Source organism: Mesoplodon mirus, assembly GCF_964341445.2.
Source record: "Mesoplodon mirus genome assembly, chromosome: 9".
Classification (NCBI taxonomy): Eukaryota; Metazoa; Chordata; class Mammalia; order Artiodactyla; family Ziphiidae; genus Mesoplodon; species Mesoplodon mirus.
Genome location: NC_138985.1, coordinates 31966199 through 31983618, shown reverse-complemented (window position 1 = coordinate 31983618; position 17420 = coordinate 31966199). Strand labels below are relative to the sequence as shown.

The window sequence follows — 17420 nt, the reverse complement described above, 5'->3', positions numbered from 1 at the left end:
CTGCGCGTCCAGAGCCTGTGCTCCGCAACAGGAGAGGCCACAAAAGTGAGAGGCCCGCGTACCACAAAAAAAGAAAAAAAAAATCAACTGGAGCTGCTTTGTTTTTCGGTTTTTTCTTTGATTTGATTGATTGATTATGATAAAATACCCTTAACATAAAATTTACCATCTTAATCATCGTTTTTTTAAAATAAGGACCTTTTTTCCTTTTGTGTATTTTTGTGATGAACTTTTTTTCTTTAATTTTCTTTATTTTATTTATCTTGGTTATGCTGGTCTTAGTCGTGGCAGGCAGGCTCCTTAGTTGCGGCTCACTGGCTCCTTCAGTTGTGGCACGTGTGCTCCTTAGTTGCGGCTCACAGGCTCCTTAGTTGTGGCATGCGAACTCTTAGTTGCGACATGCATGTGGGATCTAATTCTCTGACCAGGAGTAGAACCCACGTCCCCTGCATTGGAAGGCGGGTTCTTTACCTCTGTGCCACCAGGGGAGTCCCCATCTTAACCATTTTTAAGTGTGCAGTTCAGTAGCATTAAGTACATTCACGTTGTTGTGCAGCCATCACCACCATTTATCTCTCTGCATCTTGCCAAACTGAAACTCTGTCCCCATTGAACACTAACTCCCCACTCCCAGCCCCTGCATCCACCATCCTACTTTCTGTCTCTATGAATTGGACGACTTTAGGTGCCCTGTATGAGTGGAATCACATTGTATTTGTCCTTTTGTGACTGGCTTCTTTCACTGAGCACAGTGGCTCTTCTTGAAGAGCCATCCAAGTTATAGCATGTCTCAGAACTTCCTTCCCTAATATGGCTGAATACTATTCCATTTGTTTATTCATTCATCTGTCAATGAACACTTGAGTTGCTTGAGTTGCTTCCACCTTTTGACAGTTGTGAATAAAATGCTGCTGTGAACATGGGTATTGAGCCCTTTGGTTTTGTAAATGTATTATTCCAACAGACACTCAGCATGATACCTACTATGTTTGCAAGAAACCAAAAGCTTTCTTTTACAATGCAAAATTTTATATTATCCAGAGATCGAGGTTAGCCTTTCCTCAGCTCTCTGATGGACAGTGGGGGAGGTTAAATTGTGTATATTTATAACAAGAAAAACTGACATGGAAAGGCTGTGAGCCTAATACGGGTTTGCCATGGACCAGATCAGGCAACCCAAAGTGGCATATCTGCCCTCTCACACCACAGCTGTGGGAAAGACCTGGCAAGAAAGTGTTGGGAAAGAAGAATGGTGGACAGGTTTATGCAATAACAAGATTCAAATATTACAAAGCTATGAACTTGAAACCAATATGGTATTGGTTTAAGAGTAGACATATACAAATAAGAATAAGATAATAAGAATAAGCCTAACTGAATCAAATGTCCATAAAGAAATGACATTGCAAGCAAATAAGAAAAGAATTCATTATTCAATAAATTGTTCTGGAATGATTTCACTACTAAGGGAAATATATCAAAGTGACAGAACTATTAAGGGTTTTTTTTAAAGGATCTAGGGATATTAGGTTAGTCACATTGGAAATTAAGTGATGTAGAAAAATATTTTTGTTCAAGAATGTTCCTTACAGCCTTGTTTATAATAAATTTTGAGAGAAACTTATGTATCTAAAAAGAAGAGATTGGTTAAATAAATTGTGGTTCAGCCATGCCATTAAAAATTCATGTTAGGTAGAAAGATATTTACTTTTTTTTCAGGTTTTTCTTTTTTTTTAAATTTATTTATCTATTTTTGGCTGCTTTGGGCCTTCGTTGCTGCGCACCAGCCTTCTCTAGTTGCAGCAAGCAGGGGCTACTCTTCATTGCGGTGCGTGGGCTTCTCATCGCAGTGGCTTCTCTTGTTGCGGAGCACGGGCTCTAGGTGCGCGGGCTTCGGTAGTTGTGGTGCACAGGCTTCAGTAGTTACGGCTCTCAGTCTGTCCTGCACAGGCTCAGTAGTTGTGGCGCACAGGCTTAGTTGCTCTGTGGCATGTGGGATCTTCCCAGACCAGGGATCGAACCCATGTACCCTGCATTGGCAGGTGGATTGTTAACCACTGCGCCACCAGGGGAGTCCCAGAAGGATATTTTAAAGGCATGGAAAAATTGTCATAACGTTTTATCAGTTATTTTTTAAGTTATAATACAGTGTGTAGTGTGATATTAATTCTTATATGTAGATATACTTATATGCCTATATTGATTACCTCTGGATGATTCTCATTTCTTCTTGCTTTTTTCTATTATCTGTATTTTAAATAATGTCTAATTCTTTTTTTGTCACAGAAGGTTAAGAATAGAATCATAAGCAGACTTTGAATTCCTTGATTGGCAGATGTTTTCCTGTGTTACAGAAAGATGCCATTAAACGTTTTTATTTTAAATATTTTCTTTTATAAACATATTATATGCTTATAATAGAAATTTGGAAAATATGGGGAAGTATCGGGTAAAAACGAAAGATAACGTGATATCATTGTACAGACACAACCACTTGGAACATATCTATGTGTGACTCTTGCTCTTTCCTCTTAGTTTCTTTCTCTCTCTCTGTCTCCATCTCCATCTGTCTCTCTTCACAGTGTACAGCCCACACCATCCATTTGGGGCTTATCCTCCCATCCTTCAGGATTCTGAGAAGTGCCAGCATTGCACTAATGCATTTCACCCGTGGGAGCGATTGTAAACCTTGTAGGTCTTATTGAAGGGGTGCCCTGGTCCAAAAATCACTTGGCAAATCGTCAGCTCTTCTGTTTGAAACCAAAATTCTCCCAGAGACTGAATTCTTCCTGACTGTGGGAGACTTTGGGACACATGTTAAGTCCCTTGGTTACTGTGTCTTTGAAATGGAAGTGATCTGCATGGCTGATCTCTTTCTAACAAATTTGGTGGTCACCTCTTCTCTATGTCTGTATATAGAAGACTTGGTCTTCAGATTTCTTAATGCCGATGAAAACAAAACACAGCTAATGAGATTAAAACCCTTAGTAGCTGTCATTTATAGTCAATCATTTACAAAAACTGCGTGAATGGATTGATCAATTAACATATTTTCAGACAGTAACTTGCAAATTAACAGCTGAAGTTTTAGATAATCAACCAGGTGACACAGACCGTGCACATCCTACCCTTTGTGTGGCATCCAGGCCTCTCTCTCTTTGGCTTGGAGTCTAGGAGTATTTATTTACAGGGCCCCAACTCCTGGGATCACTGAGGATTGGACACGGCACGAATGTGGTTGGTACATACCCCATCCCCCAAGATGAGGCATCCTTAACATCATTGTGGGAGGTGCTGGAAAATTCTCCAAGCCTAAGCAGATTTGAAATGTGGACCCATGAGTCCATTTAAATCCCAGTTTTCATGGCCTGTGACAAGTTAATAATCGCTCTCCTCCTCAGTTTCCACAACTGAAATGTAAATAAAAGCAGTACCTGGTTCTTTTTTTTTTCTCATGAGAGTCTTTTTTAAAATCATCTTACAAACCAACCAGTTGGACAAACAGAATAAGAAATTTGAAAGCACTTCCTTGTTTCTAGGATGTGGCTTTGCCTAGGGGCTTGAGAAGGGGCCATCAGTTTCTTGTTTCCTTTCCCTGAAATATGAATTTAACAATTACTTTTATATTTTAGGCCCAAAGTGTGATCCAGTCTGTCTTAATGGAAGCTGCTGGGGTGCGGGGAAGGAGAACTGCCAGAAATGTGAGTCGGGGACCAAAGTTTCACTGGCCATCTTCTCCCCTTACACTTGCTGTTTTCCCTTTGAAGACTCCGAAAGCATTGTTGATTTTAAGGCCAGATGTTAGCAGTTATGTGAATGACAGTCTTGCAAATCTCCCCGTGTGCAGTTAGTCCAGCGCGGGCTGTCGTTGGCACTCCATCCTGTCGTAAGTCACTGCAAGTGGGCCACCCGTGTACCAGCCATTTACCTGAGTCATGGCACCTCTCATGTCCTCGTCTCTCCTGCCCAGCCCCCTCTCTTGAGTACCCACCTCCAGAGAAGCAAGAGTAGCTTCTTCTTCAAGGGGTTTTTTTCTGAGGGAATCCTAGTTCGGGAGCAGGAATGGCCAAGGAATCTGGGGACCTGTCAGCTTGAAAACTTTAAGTCTGATTGTGATGTGACTGTTAGGTCCTTTTAAACACTACTTTCTGGCAGGCGTCATGCTCTTTGTACATGCTTTCTGTTACCCACCCCCAAACTCAGTTCTCATCGGTATCTAATTTAGCAGTCTGAAAGTCCAGAGTTGATCTGAGTCAGTTCTCCTAAGTGATGAGAAACAAGTAGTAGAAAAAAAAGTACAGTAAGAAAGATCAAGACTCAGTTGAATTTAGCAGAATGTGAATGTTTGGGAACTTAAGCCGCAGAATCACCAAATGGATCCATCTTTCATCCGCCGTCTGCAAGCGCTCTGCGAGGTCCCGGGGAAGGCATCGTTCCTCCCTCCCGGGCCCTTCAGCTCACGGGTGGCCTCTGCTTCTTTCCAGTGACCAAAGTCATCTGTGCCCAGCAGTGTTCCGGGCGCTGCCGCGGCAGGTCCCCCAGCGACTGCTGCCACAGCCAGTGTGCCGCCGGCTGCACGGGACCGCGGGAGAGTGACTGCCTGGTAATACCCACCCCAGCGGCTTCTCTGGTCCGAGATTCAGAGAGCCTTCCTGTGACTGAAATGTACTGACTGACGTCTGTAGCCACAGGAGTGACAAAGCATCTTTTAGTGTCCTGCCTTCCTTCACCACTTACTTGGTGACCTTGGGCAATTTATGTGACCTCTCCGTGCCTCAGTTTCCTTGTCTGATAGTGGTGGAGAATGAAGTACCTACCTGTTTAGTGGTCTAAACGGCACAGTGTGTGTGGCATCCATACCCAGGACCTGGGCATAGAATGAGCCAAAATACGAACTGTGTGTTATGGGCCCCTAATGTCTCTCGTGGCCAGCACCAGCCTCGTCTCCCTGTTTATCGCTCCACTCGATTCTCATTACAAAACCTAGGGCGTTGATGCCGCAGGGACCCCTAAAATGTGTACGGCGAAGTTAAGGGGCCACACAGATCCCAAGTGGCAGGACAGCTGCGACCCCACTTGTGCCTTTCGCCCCTAAAGCCTCTGCTCTTTCCACTCGGCTCAGAGGCCTCCTGCGCATATCCCTCCACACCCACCCCCCACCTCCTCGCCCCCTGGGGGGTCCCGATGCCCTCGCTGTTGTCCCTGTTACTGCAGAAAGCTCAAGCGAGACCTAGTGTCCCTGTGGGCCGTGGGTGTCACACATCTGATCACGGGCACCTTGTGAGTCCCGAGACACCAGGGCGGACAGACGGGGTCCCGAAGTCAGAGCTGAGCGAGCTCCAGACTGGGAGACTCACCTTGAATGGGATCCAAGAGAGTCTAGTTTTCAGGAACAGAGGGGCTAAAGATCCAGAGGCTGGACAGGCCCCCAGGCTTTGGACTCGGCTTGTCTGGGCCGGTCCTGATGTGCGGCTGGAAGGAGACGGCCCGAGGCTGTTGGTCAGGACCCCACTGTGCGTGGTCTGGTCCCCTCTGCACGACACCCCCTAGTCCAGGTTCTCTGCGTTTGGCAATAAATTCTAACATGTATCCTCAAGTGTTGTTTAGGAGGGAAACCTGACGTAAGTGACGCTGAAGAAATTTCACCGTAGAGTTAACTACTCTGGTGTGTGTACTCCTGCCTTGTTTTGAAAGTTAACGGAGACGTGTTTTTCCCTCATTGCAATCCGTCAACTCTGACAGCTGGGACAGTGGCTTTAAGAAAAACCATGCTTTTAAGAGAAGGGTCTTTCTGACTCTACTGAGAGTACTTTGCTAGACGTGTGTGCTCTGACCAAACACCTGGACGCAGAGAACCGCGGCCGCAGCTCCCCGCACGGACTCTAACAGCCGCCGCCCCTCCCCTGACAGGTCTGCCGCAGGTTCCGGGACGGAGCCACGTGCAAGGACACCTGCCCGCCACTCATGCTGTACGACCCCACCACCTACGAGATGAAAGTCAACCCGCTGGGGAAGTACAGCTTCGGCGCCACCTGTGTCAGGAAGTGCCCCCGTGAGTGCCCCTCGTGGGGACCCTTTCGTGGTCAGGCACCCCTTTACCTGTTCTGTCTCCTGCTGGCATCCCCGCGTCCCCCGCTCACGTGTCCTTGGGTCCCTGTGTCCGCCTCGGCGTCAGGCAGGTGAGGGGACGGCTGCTGCTCCGACCTCGGGTCAGTTCTTGTGTCCTGAGCCCCAGCTGTGGTCGCCCAGAACATCCCATCGTCTAACTGGCACAAACCCATGACCACTGGGCCATTTTCCCGTTTAGCTCTTTGCAGGTATTTAAAAGGCCTAAGTTAGAGAGTAGTTAAAAGACCTGCCTTCTTTAGTGGTTAAAAATCTGGTGAAGGTTGTGCCCTTAGGAATACAGAGGGGTTTTTGCTTGTCAGTTGACTTTGTTTAATCATTTGGGTTTTGCTTATTTCTATTTGTGCTTTACAGATGGCTCTGGGATTTAGGGAAATGGCAACATGAATTATTTCGTGGTAGAGGAAGTGTAAAATTGTCTAATTAAATTGTTTTAAAAACCAATCTTGATTTCCAAGAGGGAAGATTAAGGAAAAAATAAATGTTTAAGAACAATCATGAGGGGGAGGTTTGCCCTACCAGATCTGTGAACATGAAATTTTATAAATTTGGAACAGAAAAAAGAACACACAACTAGAATAATAAACCACTGTAAGGTAAATGACAAGCTAAGAAAAATTCGCCACAGTCATGACACAGACATACTCTTTGAGAAACAGCTTAACAGGCAGAGTTTAAAGTGCACAGGAAACCACTCAGAGCCTCAGAGAACAAAAGTAGACAGTTTTCAGAAGGAAAATGACAAATGCCCAGCAAACAGGTTTGAGGATCCACTTGGGAAAGTCTCAAGGAACACAGAGCTCCTGAAAAGTATAGACTAATATTTGTGTTAATAGGTTATTAACACAAACACGTTGCTGCACCGGCAGCAACGAGACAGTGACCGGCATCGGGGCTGGTGCCGAGCGTGGGCACCACCACCTGCGGTGGCCGGAGGGGACGAGGGCAGCCCCGGCGGAAGCGTGGTCTTTGTGTAGCTTCCCATTTTTTAATAAATAGTCAAGCTACAACCACAAGTCCTGAAGGTAGACCCTACGGGAACACAGGCTGCAGGGAAGGTGGGGGAACACTGTGACCAGCGAGCAGGCGGCGCCCCGAGCAGCCCGACACCATGCCTGGCGGGGAGGACCTGAGAACCCGTGAACCCCGCATCCCTCTCTGTTTGCAGCCTTTCATTCTTTGTCCTGAAAGTAAACAAAACCAGAGGATCAGCCCGTCGTGGAGGGTTGTGAGGCCCAGGAACACCTGGTGCCACCTTTGCCACCTTCCTTTCACTGTCCCCCAGGTAACTACGTGGTGACGGACCACGGCTCGTGTGTCCGCGCCTGCAGCTCTGACAGCCAGGAGGTGGAGGAGGACGGCGTCCGCAAGTGTAAAAAGTGCGACGGACCTTGTGGCAAAGGTGGGAAGCCGCCCGGTGCGGGCAAGGGGCTGTCTCTGCTCTCTGCCCCCAGACCTTCAGCATCACGCTCAGACGAGATGTGAGGGCATCTCCAGGCTCGGAAATGTGTCCCTGCCCTTACAGGGCAGACCCTGTTCCTCTGTGTCCTCAATGCCAATTTATCCCTGCTTATCCTGTACTTTATCTTTTATCGTGAAATTTTTCAAACAACACCCAGAAACGTTGCAAGAATAGTGTAATGAACACCCGTATGCCCTGCACTTAACTTTACCAATTTTCAGTAATCGCCACGTTGCTCTCACTCTGTGTTTGTGTCTCTCTCTGTGTGTGTGTGTGTGTGTGTGTGTGTTTTCTGAGCCCAGTGACAATTACAGGTGTTATAACACTTCACCCTACATTCGCCAGCACACTTTCCTACACACGGGACATTCCCCTAAGTAACAAAAGACGGCTTCACTCTCATCCTGAGTTTAACATCGATTCAATGCAATTCTAGTTTTCAGTTTAATTTCAACTCCCCCACTGTCCCAATACGTCCTTTTTAGCTGCTTTTCGATCCAGAGTCCAGCTGAGGGCTGTGGGTTCCATGCTCTTCGTTAATTCAGGACCATTTCTCAGTCCCCTTTTCCCTGATGTTGTGCAGAGTTGAGGCCGGGTGTTTTGCAGGACGTCCCTCGTCTGGCCTGGGCATGGTTTTCCTCCGGGTGGGACTCAGGTGGGCAGGAGCCTTTCCCCTCATTGCATCCCACCAGGTGGCACAGCCATTTCATCCCGTTACCACTATGACAGACTTGATTTGCTTGAAGTAGCATCAGTCAGATTTCTTGGTGGTTATAAAGGAGTGCTTTCCTAGTTCTATCATGTCTTCTACATGTATTAGTTGACATTCTTTTCTAAGATAGCTTTTTTAGTACCCATGTGAGGTCCTTGAATCCTTTTTTTAGTCAGTTTATGGTAATCTCTCCTGTCATTATTCACTTTGATGTCCAGACTGTCTCCCACGTGGCCCGTGGGAGCCTCCCCAGTTGGCACCTGAGTCCTTTGGGCACGTGGCAGGCCTAGACCACGTCTTCCAGTTCCACAGGAGACGGATCTACACTCTTTGTACCTTGCCACTTAAACCTAGCATTCCCTGGAGATCACTCCAGATAACTTCGTATGAATCTTCCTCATCCTACTTTGCAGCTGCTGGGCACTCCCCGAACCCTATCCATAATCCCCTGTATCCTGTCCTCTCTACCATAATTTATCCAGCCAGTCTCCCTGTATATGGTCATTTAGATGGTTTCCGCTGTTTTGCTGTTATAAAGCAAATGCCTCAATGAATAACTGCTTATCTTGAACATCTGCTTCAGATGTCACCTTCCCTAAGAAGCATCTGTGATTTCAGCTGAAACTGATGACCACCTCTGTGCTCGTACATTGCACGTGTGTTCTTTCACGGGGCAAACTCAGCCCCCGTGCTCCACGTCATCGAGCCCCTCCAGCCCCTCTAGGGGGTCTGTGCCATTACGATCCCCACTTTACAGACCCACGAGCTCCCAGCGGGGCTCTCTGGCCACCTGGCCTTGTAGCTGCTGTGTGGCAGGGGTGTCGGGGCCCTGAGAGATGAGTGTCCTTTGGCTCCAGGAGACCTCCCGGCAGAGGGGACACGGAAGGAAGAAAATAAGAACCTGGGGCAGTGCCTGGCACAGAGGAAGTAGAAGAGTTAAGCCCCTGAAGAGAGAGAGGGTTATACTATCAGCATCCTCAAATGGATCAATAAAATCAGAGATTATTTTTGCCTTTGTTCTGTTAGTTTTGTGTTCAACGAACACTTCGATTCTCCCGTAATCATTATGCTCTTATTTTCTACCCAGCCCCAGTTCATATCCTGGAGTGGTGGCCAACTCAGATCCCTTCGGGTATAGGGCGATCCCAGGAAAACAAAGTTTGGAAAATGCGTGTGTTGATGGTCCACAACTTCTCCAAATCTGATCGGTCTAGGGGTGAATGTGTAATTTATCTCCAAATTTAGGAATTCAGGTAACCCCACGATCACATCACACCTAAACAGAGAGAGAATGGATATTCTTTCAAACACGTGGAATTCTCTTCCAAACCTGTAATTAAACAGCAAGTCCCCGATGGCAGGCATCTGCCTCGGGGCTTGTCTTGCCGAAGCCGGCTCACTCTGTTGTCAGCCAGAGCCTTGGAATCCTAAAAGAGCCTCACCCTCCCATTCCCAAACCCACAGCGAGGCAGATGCCGCACAAGGCGAGCCTGGAGGTCCAGGGGGGCTGATGGGACAGGCCCCACTGCCAGGTGGCGACCCAAGCAGCAGGGACTCCGGACAGAGTAGAGGGAGACGGAGTGACGGGGGGGACCTCGTCCCCAGGGAGGCCTGGGTGAGGCCAGGGGAGGACCTCGTCCTCATCCTTTCATCCTCCCCTTTCAAAACCTCATTGAAAAACAATGAGATTTTCCATGATTATTCTTCAAAGTAAGATACAATCTGAAAGAGAGGTACCAAAGATTGCACTATGAATTCTAGAAGTAAAGCCACAACAGATAAATGGGCTTTGGAGGGAGCTGGCATTTGAGATGGAAATTCGGGAGTGAATGTAAATTAATAAATGGGCTCAGAGTGGGGAAAAAGGCATCTGAGACTGACGTCACAATAGGACACAGATCAAAGCACGTGGTTTAAGTAAACACTGTGGAAGAAAAGCAATTTATCCGGTAAGAGTTATTCCAGTATTTCTTATGATGTAACATCAGACGGCTATTTAAAACCATGTTTGTGAATGGTTTTAATGACAGGACAAATGTTCACAGCATAATAAGTGGGGAAAAAAAAAAAAAAAAAAAAAACAGCTACATATCTAGTGTGACCTAACCATGGAGGATAGCTAGCAGGAAATTTTCTAAAATATCAAAGGTACATAGTAGAATTGCTTGTCATTTTGTTCCTCTTTATTCTGTGTTTTCAAGGTTTTCTCAGATGAATGCATCTTGCTCTTTCCATTAAAAAAAAAAAATCTATGCATATTGTTTCTTTCAGTTAGAAGACCAAGCCACAGGCCCAGTTAGGCGAGGAGAGGCGTTGAGGGGTAGTAGGGGCACGCAGGTGAGCACGGGGCAGCACTGACAGCACAGGGCACACTGTCATGGAGTGGAAGCTGGAGTCCTCAGGAGCAACTGTACTCTGGCCCAAGTGGGGAAAACGAGGAGGAGAAAGCAGGTTCCTTGAGGACAGCCATGGCGTCTCCTGTAACCACTGCAGCCCCAACCCTGCCATGGTCCCTGGGCCCTAGCAGGCCTAGCAGTGTTTGTTGAGTGAATGAATGACAGCATGGCGGCAATAGTTCCTATGGCTGCAGTTTCCTGCCTGCTCCCCTCTGCCTGTGGAACACTGGCTATTCTTAATTCAACAAATGCAAGTGGACTAAACACCTCCCTTATCTTTACAGTTTGTAACGGAATAGGAATTGGTGAGTTTAAAGATACACTTTCCATAAATGCCACAAATATTAAACACTTCAGAAATTGCACCTCGATCAGTGGAGACCTTCATATCCTGCCAGTAGCATTTAAGGGGTAAGTAAAGATTAAGTTACTGATATAATAGAAAAAAACGAAATCAGCTTTGTTCACCGGCAGGTTGTTAACTGATCGTCCTGTTACTTGTTTCAGTGATTCCTTCACACGTACTCTACCTCTGGACCCAAAGGAACTGGACATTCTAAAAACTGTAAAGGAAATAACAGGTGTGTGCCGCTAACATATCATATGAACATAAACAGGAAATCAGTGTTTCATAAAGAGAACTTTTAGCAGTATTTTCTTCTCCTTTGGCATAAAAAGTTATTCTGAAATTCTACCATTAATGAGTAATCAGTTCTTCCATATGTTTCAAAAATGCAGTTTCCCCTGCACTCGAGAGGTGAGCTCTTTCAGCAAAGAGTTAGGTCATTCATGACGTGGTGTGAACATGTCTGATCTCTCACCGCCCAGCCCAGGCCAGCCGTCCGAGGACCAGCCCAGGACGTGGTGGGTAGAGGGAGGCGGGCAGTGGCGAGCGGACAGCAGGCTCCCGGGCCTGGAGACGCACTTCACATCCTGCTCTGCCACCGGCAGGCCTGGGCCCGGGACCCATCAGAGCTCCACTTCCTCCGTCCCTAAAAAAGAAATAATCAGACTAAATAGCAAGGTTGTTTGGAGAATTGGAACTAAATAAGGATACCATGTCAGCCTCCTTGTGGCGCTACGGCTCGGCACTGGCCGCTGTCATTGAGCGCGGCAGCCTGCTTGGGATCTTGCCCTTGGAGCACAGCCTGTGGAGTGAGAGTCGGGCGGTGGCCCAGGGGCAGCGTGCCTGGTGCACAGTGACGTGTGCGTGCGTGTGCTCGGGAAGACGACTAGAAAAACGTTCACCTCTCCTGTACATGGACACTCTCCTGAAAATCCTAGAATAATGTCTCATACAAAATAGAAATTTCTAGGGCTTCCCTGGTGGCGCAGTGGTTGGGAGTCCGCCTGCCGATGCAGGGGACATGGGTTTGTGCCCCGGTCCGGGAAGATCCCACATGCCATGGAGCGGCTGGGCCCGTGAGCCATTGCCTCTGAGCCTGCGCGTCCAGAGCCTGTGCTCCGCAACAGGAGAGGCCACAACAGTGAGAGGCCCGCGTACCGCAAAAAAAAAAAAAAAGAAAGAAATTTCTGAGTGGTGTGTGTCTGCACCTTCCTTCTGCCTTATAGGGTTTTTGCTGATTCAGGCCTGGCCTGCAAACAGGACTGGCCTCCATGCTTTTGAGAACCTGGAAATCATACGTGGCAGGACGAAGCAACAGTAAGTTGACCCCATCCAAAGCCTGGTAGACCCTTATTTTTTGTTTTTGAAATAAGACTTACAGAAGTGCTGCAGAGACACTACAGAGAGTTCTCACACATCCTTCACCCGGCTGCCCCGATGGTGACACCCTACATCAGCGAGGCACAAGAATCAAGTAAAGAAATTAGCAGTAACTGAACTGCAGACTTTCTGGGATCTCGCCAGTTTTTCCATGAACGCCTTGTGTGTTCTGTCAGCCCACACTGCATGCGGCTGTCACGTCTCCTTGGTCCATGCAGTCGGTGACAGTTCCTCTGTCTTCCTTGTCTTTCATGGCCTTGACCCTTTTGAAAAGTATTGGTCAGGCATCTTGTAGGATAGCCAGTGTTTTCTCCTGATTCAGCTGAGGTTTTATGCTTTTGGCAAGAATAGTGCTGAGGTCACACATCCTTTTCAGCAAGTCATTTCGGGGGACCTGAGAGGCTTTTTAACATTGTTTCTTTCAGGATTTCCACTTTTCCAGCTCCAACAGTGAAATACACCCACACCCATACACCCCGCACCCACCCCCACCACCCCCACCCCCACACACACACAAGCACCTTTAACGTAATAAGGGTAATGATGAGTTTTGTGGTGAGGGGAAGTTTGGGAGTCTCTTGTTCAAACCTGCCTTGGAAACCATCTGGCTCTGAGAACTCTTTCCCATAATTGACTCCTAAGAGGGCTACATAATATTGTGCAATATTAAAGAAAGTCAGACGACAGTACATGTAAAATAAGCATCACTTTCCAAAAACCGTCTTGGCTTTGCATCGCTGATGCTAAACATGCAGCTCATATCACTTCCCAGAAAGGCCCCTGTGCTCTGAGTTCTCAGGAATACTTCTTTTGCCCAAAATTCATACAGAGATGAGAGATTTAGGTCAGTTTTCTTGGGTGACTAGCATGTACCTCTCAGCTTAGTTTTAGGGATTTAAACAAGATAAAGATGACTGTTTTCCTTTTCACGTTTGCTGAGAAGTCCAATGATGCACCGTCCCTCCTGGGGCAGTGTGACCCCTGGTTCTCAGCAAAGCCAAACCTGCCCTGTCGGGAAGACCTCAGCTTTGTCTCTGCTGGCTTGCGTCCCCTGGGCACAGTTTGGGGGGATTCCTAACAGCAGGGGCGCAGGTCTAATACACAGGAGCCAGGCTGTGGGAGGACAGAGGGAGGAAAGGGTGTGGAGAGAAAAAGAAACAAGGAGAAGGAGGAGTCTCCAAATTATGCTTTGACTTCTGTCATCTCACGCCTTCATTATCGCTCTCTACTGTACTGTCTCAACTGGCCCATTCCACGTCCTGGTGTCCAGTGAGCTTCCTAAAAATGCAAATCTCCTTCCTGTGGTTTCCCATCATTTGCAGACAAAAACCTCCTCCACGTGGTGTCTAAGGTGGTGCATGCTCTGGCCTCTTCCTCCCTCCCCAGGCCCCCCTCCCAGGCCCCCCCTCCCACCTCCACCAGTAGTTCATGGTTCTCAGTGCCTGTCACATGCTCCTGCGGTGATTCAGGACTTCCATTTAGTCGGAATAACTTCCACCTGGTCACTTGACGAACACGTACTGATCACCCCGTAGGATCCTATCACAGGGTTGGGTAGCGAAGAAAATATCATAGTTCCTGCTCCCGAGGTCCCGACAATCAGGCCTCACCACTTCCGAGAGACCCCCTCCCCACACTTGTTTAGACCCCTACTCTTTGCCTCCGTGGTACCCCTGCTGGGTTAAAATTATCTACTCATATGATTGTGTCATCACTAGACAAAAGGTTTTTTGAGACTAGGAAACACACACTTGACCTAGAATTAGAATTAGTCACATATTACCTCAAATGTTTGTTCAATAAATGGATGGGTGGATGGATAGATGGACGGATGGGTAGATGGATGGATGGAAAGATGAACCTGTGATTTTTTAAGTGTATTTGGATATTTGAGAAGTTAGAACATGTTCTTAATTCCCAGGCAAAATTAAAATGCAGCAAATCAAATAATGACATTAAGACATTTATCCAGCCCCTAGTCTGCCACTGGGATTAGAGATACTAAATGAACAAGGAACTAGCTTTTCCCTGAACTAGCTTTTAAAAGCACTTGCAGTTTTCCAAAGTTGCAGTACATACCTTCCACAACATGACTTAACAACCTGTGGAAGCAGTTTGTGGTAAGTCTAAAGTGGTACAGAAAAGCAAAGGTTTTAGTGATGCTGTGTTTTCATAATTTTTCACGACATTGTTTTTCTTCTCTCCAACTTAGTGGTCAGTTTTCTCTTGCGGTTGTTGGCCTGGATATAATGTCCTTGGGATTACGCTCCCTCAAGGAGATAAGTGATGGAGATGTGATCATTTCAGGAAACCGAAAGTTGTGCTACGCAGATACAATAAACTGGAAAAAACTCTTTGGGACCTCAAGTCAGAAAACCAAAATTATAAACAACAGGAGTGAAAAAGAGTGCAGTGAGTCATCACTTTGGTCGATTGTGGAGATGGTTCCAACGGGTCATTTATTTTGATTTAGAATATTGAAGAACCATTCCCAAACCTTCAAATTACTTTTTACATTCGTAAAGAAGCAAATTAAAAGAAATCTGTATATTCTTAATGTGAAAATCATCAGAATTGTTTCTAGATCATTCTCATTTCATAGGATGAACTTGCCTTGAAGTCTAGGCTATCAATTATTGGTAATTTACAGAACTAAATTTAGTATTAACTATATTGCATTTTTAAATTTATTTCTTATACAGCAGGTTCTTATTAGTTATCTATTTCATACATATTAGTGTCTACATGTCAATTCATCCCACCATCCCAACCCGCCCCTCTTCCCCCAGTTATATTGCATTTTAGCTGTGTGTTCCTCCCTGCTCATTTCATCCCCAATAACTATAGCTAGACACACACGTGCACGTGCACACACACACACACACACACCCCGGAATGGGATGACTGTTTCACATAGGCATTTCCAGTTCTGAGTTTAGAGCCATAGCTTTTGAAGTAGGGCCTGCACCAGCATAGCCTGTGCTGAGACCCTGGCCACCGGCAGAAGCAGACCTGAGTTCACATCCTGGCTCGAGCCCTTCCTAGCTTTGAGACCTTCATCAGTTTACGTAAATCTTTGGGCTTTGGCTTCCTCATCCATGAAATGGAGGTAATAATGATTCCCACACCATAGTGCAGTTGAGAGAATTGGTGAAATTCTGTGTGCCTTGCACACAGCAAGGAACCACACGCTTCCCGTGCTGTTCCGGCAGTTCTGAGTGTTTCATCCAGGTACACTCAGCACCCAGCAGGGCAAAGGGGACTTGCAGTGGGCCTCCGGAAGCCCTTTTTTGCTTGCATCACTGCTTCTTCCGGGGGACCCAGCATGTGTTTGAGCACCTCACCCACAGGGCCCTTGGCCACTGTTCCTTGGCTGACCCGTGTGGCTCACCCTGTCTTCGCAGAGGCCATGGGCCACGTCTGTCACCCGCTGTGCTCGTCAGAGGGCTGCTGGGGCCCGAAACCCAAGGACTGCGTGTCCTGCCGAAACTTCAGCCGTGGCAAGGAGTGTGTGGAGAAGTGCAACATTCTAAAGGGGTAGGAGGCTTTGTTTTTTAATCCCTATGTTTTGATTTAAAAAAATAAGACTTAAGATTGTTTTATAGGTTTATGGTTAATCAGTCAGATTATTTTCCTTTTTTTCCCTTTTCCTTTTTGTTTGTTTGTTGACAACTGTTAATCACAAAGGGAAGTGAACAAACTTTTTTCATTACTTAATCCAATCCAATTTATAGAGTCTCTCTTTATCTGGAATTATCTTATATTTTTCCTAGCTGCACAATGTTCCCAAGACAAACAGAACAGTCTTCCATGGTTCAGATGGCCAAGACCATGGCCATTGTAGCCCAGCATTCCTACTGTGTCAAAATACAGCTCCTGGTTAATTTCTGTTTATGTTCAAGACACACTGAACAGTGCAAATAACTTCAAATATACCCATGGACAAAGAAATAAACAGTTGTATAACATTTGTTGAATTTATTGCAATCAATAAAAAGTAGTCTGTTGATTCTATAGGAATTTTGATATTGAGTAAGGCTTTGAACGACCACAAATAATGACTAAAATAAATTAATAGGAAAGTAAAATGGAAGGATAGAGACTGGCAGAGGCAATTTTTTAAAAAAATTTAAAGAAAAAGAAATTTCATGATAGAGAAGAACGTAGGAGTTACAGATGGCTCTAGGAAATCTTCCTTTCTGTTTCACTATCCGGGCTTGGGCTACAGCTCAGATTAGAAATACTCAAAAGCAGGATGAGAAAACCAAGTTCAATTCTGTAAGAATCTTTAGCTGATAGGCTCATTAGCCTAACAGAGTAATTTGCATAATTGATAGTATTGTTTCAACAAGTAAGAAATATTGGTGCAGTCCTTACAGCTGCAAACAGACACTAAGCTCTCACGTCTTCAGTGCTGACGTCTCTCTGAAGCGACAAGGTGATTAAAATAGCCACGGCGGTGGCGCCCAGGTCTGCCCATTAGAGAACCCCAGTGCCCAGCAGCACCTGTTCCACTTGCGAGGCTGGCTCCTGCAGTAGGTGTGGTAACCCAGAGAAGAAGCACAGGGGAAAAAGTACCGCGGCATATTTGGTTTAATTGATGCCATCTGCCTGAGAGGACTCACGGACGTCTTTGGGTGTAAACACTCCTTGTTCACTGCCTAGTTAATTACCAGTCGTCTTAACAGCTGCCACAACTACAGTCTCTTTTCAATCAAGCATCAACTTGTCGCTTAACGTTAGTCTAAGTTTGAGGAATGGTTAAAATAGTACAAGCAAAAGTTTTCACGCCTGTGTTCCCTACTTGCTGTTTTTAGGAATAACCATTGAGGAAACTTTTAATAGCTGTCTTTCCTTTTCCCAGGCATTAGTCTAGATACCATTTCTTTGCAGCTTAATTTAAATATCCATGAATCTGATATTGGAGGGGGTATCTTAGATCTTAAGGACTGATATCTTAAGGACTGTTTTCTTCTTTTTTTTTTCCCATGTGTTGCC

General features: G+C 46.2%; 1 protein-coding gene across 1 annotated transcript in view; it reads left to right on the top strand.

The window, feature by feature from the left end:
- The window catches only part of EGFR (epidermal growth factor receptor), a 197091-nt gene that overhangs the window by 137574 nt on the left and 42097 nt on the right, over positions 1-17420 (top strand). Inside the window, exons 5-13 of the mRNA XM_082632862.1 lie at positions 3633-3701; positions 4485-4603; positions 5911-6052; positions 7412-7528; positions 10981-11107; positions 11204-11277; positions 12269-12359; positions 14635-14834; positions 15827-15959. Of these exons, the coding sequence (XP_082488988.1) occupies positions 3633-3701; positions 4485-4603; positions 5911-6052; positions 7412-7528; positions 10981-11107; positions 11204-11277; positions 12269-12359; positions 14635-14834; positions 15827-15959 (1072 nt within the window). The remainder of the gene's footprint in view (positions 1-3632; positions 3702-4484; positions 4604-5910; positions 6053-7411; positions 7529-10980; positions 11108-11203; positions 11278-12268; positions 12360-14634; positions 14835-15826; positions 15960-17420) is intronic.